The 11,485-nt window shown below is 51.8% G+C and overlaps 1 protein-coding gene across 1 annotated transcript; it reads left to right on the top strand.

Moving 5' to 3' along the window:
* Window positions 1-2,940: 2,940 nt before the first annotated feature.
* PSMD8 (proteasome 26S subunit, non-ATPase 8) lies at window positions 2,941-11,423 on the top strand. Its single transcript, XM_017506598.2, has 7 exons — window positions 2,941-3,358; window positions 4,529-4,601; window positions 4,721-4,823; window positions 7,123-7,288; window positions 8,492-8,592; window positions 9,712-9,823; window positions 10,858-11,423. Exons 1-7 carry the CDS (start codon window positions 2,999-3,001, stop codon window positions 10,993-10,995), a joined length of 1,053 nt encoding a protein of 350 aa, XP_017362087.1. The 5' UTR covers window positions 2,941-2,998; the 3' UTR covers window positions 10,996-11,423.
* The last annotated feature ends 62 nt before the right edge of the window (window positions 11,424-11,485 follow it).

Genomic DNA, 11,485 nt, shown 5'->3' with positions numbered 1-11,485 from the left:
AGGCGGAGGTTGCGGTGAGCCGAGATCGCGCCATTGCACTCCAGCCTGGGTAACAAGAGCGAAACTCAAAAAAAAAAAATATTTTGAATGTCCACACCTATCTAATGTCTTAAGGAAGGGACCCTGGAGATGTCAGGATTCTTATTTTAGTTGCAAATAGCAAATATTTCCCTCAAATTGTCTACCTGAAAATGGTAATTTATAGGTGTTGTTAATTTGGCTTCAGGTACAGTTTGATTCAGAAGTTCCCAACTTCCACAGGATTCAGCCTCCTGTGGATGTTGGGGACTACATTTCCCTGTAGTTTTTTCTTCTCTGTCCCCCTCTAAGTGCAGTCTCTGACCTCAGGACAACTCCCCTCACCATCTGAGGTTATATAGTCCATAATCTGGATGAATACATAGTGACTGATGAATCGACAGGTGGAGGTATGAAGGCAGAAGGAAATAAATGAGTAAAAAAATACCCTGATGCATGGTAGGCATTCAGTCAGCATTAATGGATGAACACATGAAAGACTGAATGAGGAAAGGTATGAGATTGTATCTAGTTGGTGCCCACCCAGAGTGTCAGGGTGGAAGAATAAACCAGGGGTTGGCATGGACTAGGCATGGTTGGTAGCACAAAATCCTAATGAAACTTGACAATAACAAGAGCTGGCAACACTCACGTGTGTAAGATCTACTGGCTAAGGATGTTTCCACCACTAAGATTCTATCGAGTCACCTCATGGTCCAGATAAACACATCATAATCCTGTATCAGCTAAGTCAACATGTGTTTTAAATACCACCGTCTGCATTTCTGGCCTAGATAGAGTGACTGGGACTGGGTTTCCCCTCATACTTGAAACAATATATATATTTTTAAACAGGATCTCACTCTATGGCCCAGGCTGGAGTGCAGTGGTGCAATCTTGACTTACTACGACCTCTGCCTCTCAGGCTCAAGCAATTGTCCTGCCTCAGCCTCCTGAGTAGCTAGGATCATAGGTGTGCACCACCACACCCGGCTAATTTTTTTTTTCTAAGATGGAGTCTTGCTCTGTTGCCCAGGCTGGAGTGCAGTGGCACGATCTCAGCTCTTGCCTCCTGGGTTCAAGCGATTCTCCTGCCTCAGCCTCAGGAGTAGCAGGGATTACAGGCACCCACTACCACGCTAATCTTTTTGTATTTGTAGTAGAGACAGGGTTTTGCCATCTTGGCCAGGCTAGAATTGAACCCTTATCCTCAAGTGATCTACCCAATTGGCCTCCCAAAGTGCTGGTATTACAGGCGTGAGAAACCGTGCCCAGCTAACAAATATTTATTGACTGTCTATTAATATCTGCCAAGCACCGAGATACTGGGAATTCAGTAGTGAAGGAAACTGTCCTGCCTTCATGGAGATGACACTCTAAATGGTGGAGAGAGTCAGGTTTGAGAAAAATGTGCTGGCCAGACACGGTGGCTCACACCTGTAATGCCAACACTTTGCAAGTTCAAGGCAGGAGGATTGCTTGAGCCTAGGCGTTCGAGACAAGCCTGAGAAGTATAGTGAAACCCTGTCTCTACAAAAAATTTTAAATAATTTTTTTTGAGACAGAGTCTCACTTTGTCACCCAGGCTGAAATGCAGTGGTGCCATCTCAACTCACTGCAACCTCCGCCTCCTGGGTTTAAGCAATTCTCCTTCCTCAGCCTCCTGAGTAGCTAGGATTACAGGTATGCATCATCAAGCCCAGCTAATTTTTGTATTTTTAGTAGAGACGAGGTTTCACTGTGATGGTCAGGCTGGTCTAGAACTCCTGACCCCATGATCTGCCTGCCTCAGCCTCTCAAAGTGCTGGGATTACAGGCGTGAGCCACTGCACCCAGCCAAAATATTTTTAAAGGGAGAGAAAAAGGCTGGAAGAGGGACTCCCTCTAAAAAAAAAAAAAAGAGAGAGGAAGGGATGTTGAATGTGCAAGTGTAATATCAATCAATGGAGGAAGCAGAAGTTGGTTTAAGAAGTTGTGAATCCTGGCTAGGCAAAGTGGCTCATGCCTGTAATCCCAACACTTTGGGAGGCCGAGGCAGGTGGATCACCTGAGTTCAGGAGTCCTAGACCAGCCTGACCGTCACGGTGAAACCTCGTCTCTACTAAAAATACAAAAACTACCTAGGCGTTGTGGCACATGCCTGTAATCCCAGCTATTTGGGAGGCTGAGGCAGGAGAAACGCTTGAACCGGGACCCGGGATGCCGTGAGCCGAGATCACGCCATTGCACTCCAGCCTGGGCAACAAGAGCTAAACTCCATCTTAAATCCTCCACTTATTTATGACTTCCTTTTTCTTTTTCTTTTTTTCTTGAGTTGGAGTCTTGCTCTGTTGCCAGGCTGGAGTGCAGTGGCGCGATCTTGGCTCACTGCAACCTCCACCTCCTGGGTTCAAGCGATTCTCCTATCTCAGCCTCCCGAGTAGCTGGGACTACAGGTGTGCGCCACCACGCCCAGCTAATTTTTGTAATTTTAGTAGAGACGGGGTTTCACCATGTTTGCCAGTATTCTTGACCGTGTGATCTGCCCGCCCCGACCTCCCAAAGTGCTGGGATTACAGGCATGAGCCACCGCGCCCGGCACATATATTTAAAGCCATAGAACTGGATGAGTTCGTTCATATTTGCATAAGCTTGGGAAAAAAAACGTGGAAGGATGCTTTGAGAAAGAGACGGCTGTTAGTCCTTTGGAAGTTACCCAGCCTCTCAAAGCCTGTCTATAAAATGAGAATAACACCCCTTGCCAAATGGCACGACATTGCCACCTCTTGGCTTGGAAAAGCTGCCCTAAAGGCAAAACCTCCAGGACAGCTATGTAGCGTCCCCAACACCGAGTGAAGCCAGGGCAGCCATATTTATTACTGGAACCGTGAGGTTGGGGGGCGGAGTGGATGGCGTTGAGACAGCTCTCATTTTCACTTAGGGCAAATCCCTACTTCCGGTCACCATCTTGAGTGACGACAGGGGTGGGGCTCCAACTGACATGTTCATTAAGGGCAGGGCTCCGAGGGCGCCACCTCGAGAGCGACAGCGGGCTACCCGGGGCGGGCGGAGGCAGGCTGTAGCCCCGCCCCGGGCTTTGGGCTCCACCTCTCGGCCCCACTTCCGCCGGGCGAGCGTTTGTAGGCGGCGCTGCCGTAAATTAGGCGGTGGGTTTGCCGCATCACGCAAGATGGCGGCCGCGGCGGTGAATGGGGCGGCCGGCTTCCCGAGCTCCGGGGCTGCGGCGCCTTCGGGCGCTGTCCTGCAGGCCGCGGCCGGCATGTACGAGCAACTCAAGGGCGAGTGGAACCGTAAAAGCCCCAATCTTAGCAAGTGCGGGGAAGAGCTGGGCCGGCTCAAGGTAAGGTCGGCAGGCCCAGGAAACCGAGTGTTGCAGGCGTGGGGGGCGCTATGAGGTGTCTGGACCCAAGCAAGTCCCGGGCCACAGAAGACACCTCGGTGCCCGCGAGACTGAGACGGGCTAGGGGCTCCGATGGGGCGAAAGATTTGGAACAGCCAAGGTGCGGGCCCGGAGGGGGTCAAGAAGCGAGAGAGGGACCGGGCGCGGTGGCTCACACCTGTAATCGCAGCCCTTTGGGAGGCCGAGGCCAGGAGTTCCAATCAGCCTGAACAGCAAAGCGAGACTCTGTCTCTACAATTTTAAGTGAGAGATGACTGGAATGGACCCACGCGGGGGTGATGGGGGAATGATGGAAAGACTCGTGATGGCAGAACTGAGTGAGGGATTAAATTTTTGGTGCTCAGAGGCTTACCTGGTCGGAGTGGCAGGATTGGGGTTCGGGCTTTTCCTGATGGCCGATTCCAGGCAAGACCAAGTGGGAAGAAATGAGGACTGGCCAGAGTGATAAAAGAATGAGACTGAAAAGGTGGGCTGTGTAGGGGGTGTGTGGTTAAGACCAGGCTGGGTTAGGCTGTGAGAGATCTGGGGCTTCGGGTCGCGTCTCTGGGGAGAGGGGACAGCCTAGTTGTGAAGGCAGGACTGAGCCTAGAAGAAAGAGTCTTAAAGGTAGAGAACAAGAATAGGAGGCTCAGAGTGCTTGAGACCAAGCGCGTTTTGGGAGGGGGTGTAAATGCAGTGGTTTGGAACAAGCTACTGAGTCTACTAAGGAATGATGTACGGGCTGAACTGTGGGGGCAGATTTGGACCTCCACCTCCCAAATACAGATTCTGGGGATAGCCTAGCTACCCCTTCCCCAGTAGAACGTGGGGAAGATCGGCCAAGAATTGAATGTGCTGGTTCCCCCTGCCGCGTCATTCTACTGGGTCAGGCACTGAGTGTCCCCCCTTGTTTACCCAGTGGGGCTATTAATAATCGTAATGTGATGTAATCTTAAATGGGCATGTGTTGTGTGCTCAGGCCCTGTTCTGAGTGCTTTATGAGGAGGGACTCCTCATGAGTCATGATGATAGCTCCATTTTCCAGGTGGGAAGACCAAAGCATAGAGCAGGTAAGTAATCTGTATTTGAATGTTCATTTTTTCTTTCTTCCCTCCCTCCCCTCCCCATCAGCTAGTCCTTCTGGAGCTCAACTTCTTGCCAACCACAGGGACCAAGCTGACCAAACAGCAGCTCATTTTGGCCCGTGAGTGTCACTGCGGTCAGTGGGTAGTGATGAGTTCGGGGTCATGGCAGGAATGGTAGCGGTGGTGGCTGGGGAAGGGAACTCAGTCACCTCCTGAGAGCTCACTCTGTCACCCACAGGGGACATACTGGAGATCGGGGCCCAGTGGAGCATCCTCCGCAAGGACATCCCCTCCTTCGAGCGCTACATGGCCCAGCTCAAATGCTACTACTTCGATTACAAGTGAGGAAGGGCCCTGCCCCTGATTGGGGGGTGGTTGCATGGCGGCTCCTTTATCTCTGGAGCTCGGGCCACTTGGATCCTCTTCCTTCACCTGGGAACTTCTCCTGGCTTAGTTTTGTCCTCAGTGGCTGCAGGGTTGGGGGTTGGCTTGGAGGTCCTGAGACTTTGCTTGTGTGATCCAGTCTCACAGGACCTAGTCAGCCTCCCCCTATGCATTCCACACTGCCTTCTGTCTGCCCAATGGGGCTGCCATCGCCTTTCACTTGCCCTGGCCCCAGCCTTGCCCCTCTGACTCGGACCCCCGTGGCATCCGGTAGGATTGTGTGACACTAAAATTTGACAGTGTCCATACGCAGCTCAGAACTTGCCATGGCTCTCCACGGTCCTCAGGCACAAGACCAAGTTCTTTCCTGTGGCTGCCAGTGCGGTTCCAGCTCTGAGCCCTCTGCCTGTGCCTGCCCACCCCAGCCCTTTCACTGGACCGTGAGCTTTCTACAGGCAGAGTCTGAAACTGTCTTGGTTACTGCTATGTCCTAGCACTGCCTACCACAGGGCCAGGCCCAGAGGAGGGGCTCACTGGATATGTGTTGAATATAAAACAGATTAACAATTGGGAATTTGACATCAGACAAACCTGGCTTAGAAACTTTCAGCCACTTCCTGATTATGAGGGCTTGAGAAAATGACTTTACCTCTGTCAGTTTCCTGAGTAAGTAAGGAGTGGTGATTCTTTTATTTATGTATTTATTTATTTTTGGAGATAGGGTCTTCCTCTGTTGCCCAGGTTGGAGTGCAGTGGTGCAGTCATGGCTCACCACAGCCTTGACCTCCTGGGCTCAAGTGATACTCCTGGCTTTAGCCTCTCAAGTAGCTAGGGCTATGGTACACACCACCACTCCTGGCTCTTTTATTTTAATTTTTTTGTAGAGATAGGTCTTGCTTTTTGTCCAGGCTGTTCTCAAACTCCTGGCTACAAGTGATCCTCCTGCCTTGGCCTCCCAGAGTTTTGGGATTATAGGTGTTAAGCCATTATACCTGACTCCAGTGACTCTAAATACAATTATAGCTAAGATTTCGTGTTTATTTGGGCCAGGTATTGTTTTAATCGCTTTACCTGGGTTGAATCATTTAATTCACTTAACCCTTGTTCATTCAACCCATCTCTACAAAATGGATGCTGTGAAGCCAGGCATGATGGCACATGCCTGTCATCCCAGCAGTTTGGGAGGCTGAGACAGGAGGATCACTTTAGCCCCAGAGTTCCAGACCTGCCTGGCCAATATGGCGAAATCCTGTCACTACAAAAAAAAAAAAAAAAAAAAATCCCCCAAAATTAGCTGGGCATGGCGATGTGCGCCTGTAGTCCCAGCTACTTGGGGGTCTGAGGTGGGAGGACGGCTTGAGCATGGGAAGTTGAGGCTGTAGTGAGCCTGAATGACAGAGCAAGACCCTGTCTCAGAATTTTAAAAAGGCCGGGCACGATGGCTCACACCTGTAATTGGCACTTTGGGAGGCCAAGACGGGCGGATCATGAGGTCAGGGATTGAGACCATCCTGGCTAACACAGTGAAACTCTATCTTTACTAAAAAATACAAAATATGCCAGGCACAGTGGTGTATGCCTGTAGTCCCAGCTACATGGAAGGCTGAGGCTGGAGGATCACTTGAGCCCAGGAGTTCTGGGCTGTAGTGCGCTATGCCAATCGGGTGTCCACACTAAGTTCGGCATCAATATGGTGACCTCCTGGGAGTGGGGGACCATCAGGTTGCCTAAGGAGGGGTGAACTGGCCCAGGTCGGAAATGGAGCAGGTCAAAACTCCCGTGCTGATCAGTAGTGGGATCATGCCTGCGAATAGCCACTGCACTCCAGCCTGGGCAACATAGCGAGACCCCGTCTCTTTAAAAAAAAAAAAAAAAATACAAAATATTAGCTGGGCGTGGTGGTGCACATCTGTAGTCCCAGCTACTTGGGAGGCTGAGGCAGGAGAATCACTTGAACCCAGGAGGGAGAGGTGAGCCAAGATTGTGCCTCTCACTCCAGCCTGGGCAACAGAGCAAGACTCCATCTCGTTTACACTTTGGGAAACTGAGGCTGTCATTTCACTGAAGTGAGGTCACTCGCATGGGTCAATATGACTTATAAGTGAATTATTCATGCGTCTTTGGGCCACAGTTTCCTCATATGAAAATCCAAGACTTGATACCTCTTTAGGGAGATGCCTGGGGCAGTGGTGAGGATGCCTGAAGCCGGGGTGGAGGGCTTGCTAGGTTGCTAAATCCTCCTTCTCTGGTCCACAGGGAGCAGCTCCCCGAGTCAGCCTACATGCACCAGCTCTTGGGCCTCAACCTCCTTTTCCTGCTGTCCCAGAACCGGGTGGCTGAGTTCCACACAGAGTTGGAGCGGCTGCCTGCCAAAGACATCCAGACCAATGTCTACATCAAGCACCCTGTGTCCCTGGAGCAAGTGAGACAGCAAGGGGCAGGGGAGGGCCTGGCCAGAGGGGCTGGTGCAGGGATGGCCTTAGGAGGGCTTTCCTGAAGGGGTGGCCAGGGTTCACCCATCTTTCCACCCATGGACTCATCTTCTTGTTTGCCCAGCAAATAGTGAGTCCCCGCTGTGTGCCTGGCGCTGTGATAGGTTGTCAGACTGTGCAGTGAGCCAAGCAGATGAAATCCATGATCTTGTGGTGATGACACTGAGGGCAGAAGCAGATAGTAAGCCCGAAGAATGAGTGGCCTGCATGGTCTGTCAGATGCTGAGTGCTGTGGGAAAAAGGAAGGAGGGTGGAGAGGCAGGGACAGGGGTAACAGTTACTTGGGGAGTCAGAAGGCCTTGCTGAAAAGGCGAAATTGGAGAAAGACTTGAAAAGGGTGAGGAACTGGCTCACGCCTGTAATCCCAGCACTTTGGGAGGCGGAGGCAGGAGGACTGCTTGAGCCCAGGAGTTCAAGGCTGCAGTGAGCTGTGATCACACCACTGTATTCCAGCCTGGGTGACAGTGAGATTCTATCTCTATTAAAAAAATAAGTGAAAACAAATGTTTTTTAAAAAAAGAAAAGGGTGAGAAACTGAACCCTGTGGACAGCCAGGTAGAGGGACCAGCCAGTCCAGGTGTCCTAAGGCAGCACCATGTCTGTCGAGGGACAGCCAAGAAGACAGTGTTTTTGGAACAAAGTGAGCAGGTCCAGGGCAAAGCCTTAGACCTAAGGTTAGGAAGTTGTTCCTGGAGTTGACGTCTTATGGGAGGATTTGGTCAGTGGGGAGAGGGTGGGAGAGAGGGCAGTTAGGGCGGGCAGCACAGTTCGGGCACAGGTGTACAGGGATAAGCCGGGAGTGGAGCCAGCCCTGTCTCCCTCCCAGAGAATAGATGGATAATTGGAAGTAGATGAGATAATGAGATGCCACCCCAGAGCAGGCTCGGGGGAAGCAAGGGAAGGAAGGAGGGAGGAAAGGGGAGAGAGAGTGTGTGTGTGAGTGTGTGTGTGTGTATAAACCAGCAAAGGCTTTCTGGAATAGGGAGTATCCAGGGAAGGGGTGTGGCTGTGTGGCAAAGGGTGTTCTGGCAGTGTAGGGCTTACAGGGGCACTGGGAGTGTGATGAGGCCCACACAGGTAGGCCCTGTGCAGCCTCCTCTTGACTCTTGTCTTCCCCTTCCTGGCCTCTGCAGTACCTGATGGAGGGCAGTTACAACAAGGTGTTCCTGGCCAAGGGAAACATCCCCGCTGAGAGCTACACCTTCTTCATTGACATCCTGCTGGACACTATCAGGTACATGGCGGGCCCGGACCCCGTGGGGTTTGGAAGGCACTTGGGCTTGAGTCAGATGGCTCTGAGTCTGAATGTCATTCTAGCCACTGGTTGTCTGGGTAGGCTAGGCATGTTTCTCATGCTCCTAGCACCTCAGGACCCCTTTTCAGTGAATTGGGCCTGGGCGTGGGATTGTGGATAATAGCCCTCATCTCACTCACCACCCTTGGCTGCTGAGATGTGTGGCCATGTGTGTCCAGCCCGAGCATGGGCTTGATTCAGCAGGCATGGACTGTGCTGCCTGTCGTAGCCCGCCTTCCATCCCAGATGCCCATCCAGTGAGTCATGAGACTTCACCTCAGGTCACCAAAACTGTGGATCCCTCAGTTTCCCCTTCTCTAGAATGGGGTCACCAAATCTCAGCAGCGCCTTGGGTTGCTGTATGCACAAGTGACATCACATGGGCAGGCGGATGTGATATACAAATCCCTTAAGGAGTAAAAGGGTATCGAAGTGGTGGCCGAGCTGGTTCACTCGGGCAGAGCACCAGATTGGAATGAGTTTCCATTCTTCAGGTGGCAAAGGCAAGCCCAGAGACACTCAAGTGAGGAGTGGTAGCCAGTACCCACTACCCATCGCATGGCCTAAGAGATGTGGGAGGCACTCCTCCCGGTCACTGGCTTTTCCCCAGAGCTAAGCCCCTCCCCCACTACAGTGACTTCATGCCTCGCTCTTTTTCTACTTCAGTGTTGTCCATGGTGCCTCTTGATGGGTACAAGGAACCCCCTCAGGATCTATGAAGTGGGGTGCAGCACCCTGGTAAAGGGTGTTACGTGAAGAGATGCCCTCATGTGAATCCCAAGCTGGGTTTCAGACCTGAAATCCTGTGGCTGGGAGTGGGGTTCAGAGCGTGGGGCCAGGAGTCAGAGATCTCGGTGGGGATCCCCCGTAGCTCTTGCTTGCTTTGCGAGTCTGGTCACGTTTCTGCCCCTCTGAGCCTTGATGAATGGAACGGGGCCCCTCACATATTCCTGCCATCAGTGCTGAACTCCAGGGTCAGAGCTGACACAGGGCAGGTCTGGGGGGACAGGGCCTGGGAGGTTGTCGATGCTCAGTAATGAGCTTCTCGTCTTCCCCCAGGGATGAGATTGCTGGGTGCATCGAGAAGGCCTACGAGAAAATCCTTTTCACTGAGGCCACGCGGATCCTCTTCTTCAACACACCCAAAAAGATGACAGACTACGCCAAGAAGGTGGCTGGGGTGCAGGGCAAGGGGCCATGGGACCAAGGGGTGCAGTCACAACTGTGGGGTGGCCTAGAGGGACACTGGAATAAGACTGCCCAAGTTTAAGTTCAACTGTGTGACTCTAGGCAAGCTGCCAAAGCTCGCTGAGCATTAGTTTCTCTATCCACACAATGAGGCTAGAGCTTAATACATGGGATGAGCTTAGCACCTGACATCAGCTGGAGGTGGGCGCTGCATGCATGTTGGCTGCTGTCTTTATGAAAATTTCTTAGAGGTGGCAGCTTTTTCTGCAAGACTTTGCTTCATTTAGTCTCAGGCATTTGAGCATGAACAATGCTTGGTGTTGCAGGAGGAGGGCCAGGACCAGGCTATGGAAGGTAAAATTGGGCTGGGCACGGTGGCTCACATCCATTAAGGTGGATCCTCTCACCTCAGCTCACTTTGGGAGGCTGAGGTGGGAGGATCATCTGAGGTCAGGAGTTCGAGACCAGCCTGGCCAACATGGAGAAACCCCGTCCCTACTAAAAAATACAAAAAATTAGCTGGATGTGGTGGCAGGTGCCTATAATCCGAGCTACTTGGGAGGCTGAGACAGAAGAATCTCTTGAACCCAGGAGGCAGAGGTTGCAGTGAGCTGAGATGACGCATTGCACTTCAGCCTGGGCAACAAGAATGAAACGGGAAAAAACAAAAAGGTGAAATTGCATTTGAGCGATGGTGACAGCTGATACTGATGCATTTGAGCGATGGTGGCAGCTGATACTGATAGATCACTCTGGCCAAACACTATTCTCAGCACTTTAAAGGTGTTGATTCACTGAATCCTCACAGTCGACCCAGAGAGGTATGTAATTAGGGTCCCAGTCTCAACACAGAGAAACTGAGGCACAGAGAGGGGAAGTTACTTGCAAAGAGTCGTTGGGGTAAAGTAGGTTTGGTGAGGAGGGGGAGCATGGCACACATGGGCAAGTGCTGGCTCCATGGGTGGAGATGGTGCCTTTGTGATCACCCACCCATCTCTAATCCCTCCCTTCCTGCAGCGAGGGTGGGTCCTGGGCCCCAACAACTACTACAGTTTTGCCAGCCAGCAGCAGAAGCCAGAAGACACCACCATTCCCTCCACGGAACTGGCCAGACAGGTCATCGAGTATGCCCGGCAGCTGGAGATGATCGTCTGAGCCCACCGGTCACTGGGTGGGGCAGGGCACGAGTTATTTAAAACAGTTACAGCACAGGGTTTCCTCCAATAAAGGTGGATTGACATTCTCTCCTCCAGGCCCTTGTCTTCCCAGTTGGGATGGCAGAGACAGGTTCTTATCTCTGAAGAACTTGGAAGTTTTGGGGCGCTCAGAGGTTGGAGATAACACCCTCCAGCTGGGCAGCCTCTGGTGGCCATTGCTCAGGGTCTCAAACACAGATGCCCACTGTGGGGCCCAGCAGCATTGTGGCCTGCAGGAGGTCATGGCCCCAGGTAAGGGGATTGTTCTAGCCAGCTGTGGACACAGGAATGCTGGGCCAGGGTACCAGAGTTTTTCAACAAAAGGGGTGAAGTGTCCCATTAAAAAGAAAAAAATGTTGGCAATGAATTAAACAGTTTTTCGAATGACATGTGAAATGGAACCCATCTGTGGGCTGCCAGTTTGAGCCCTTTGTGGAACAAAGGTGATT

Source organism: Cebus imitator, unplaced genomic scaffold, assembly GCF_001604975.1.
Source record: "Cebus imitator isolate Cc_AM_T3 unplaced genomic scaffold, Cebus_imitator-1.0 Scaffold356, whole genome shotgun sequence".
Classification (NCBI taxonomy): Eukaryota; Metazoa; Chordata; class Mammalia; order Primates; family Cebidae; genus Cebus; species Cebus imitator.
This window is presented reverse-complemented; position numbering and strand designations above follow the sequence as displayed.

What these genes read in the sequence shown, in the direction of transcription:
- PSMD8 (XM_017506598.2), top strand. Translation starts at nt 2,999, where the DNA reads ATGTTCATTAAGGGCAGGGCTCCGAGGGCGCCACCTCGAGAGCGACAG. An exon ending in AAGAGCTGGGCCGGCTCAAG is followed by an intron (nt 3,359 to 4,528) that starts GTAAGGTCGGCA and finishes CCTCCCCATCAG; the next exon opens with CTAGTCCTTCTGGAGCTCAA. An exon ending in ACCCTGTGTCCCTGGAGCAA is followed by an intron (nt 7,289 to 8,491) that starts GTGAGACAGCAA and finishes TGGCCTCTGCAG; the next exon opens with TACCTGATGGAGGGCAGTTA.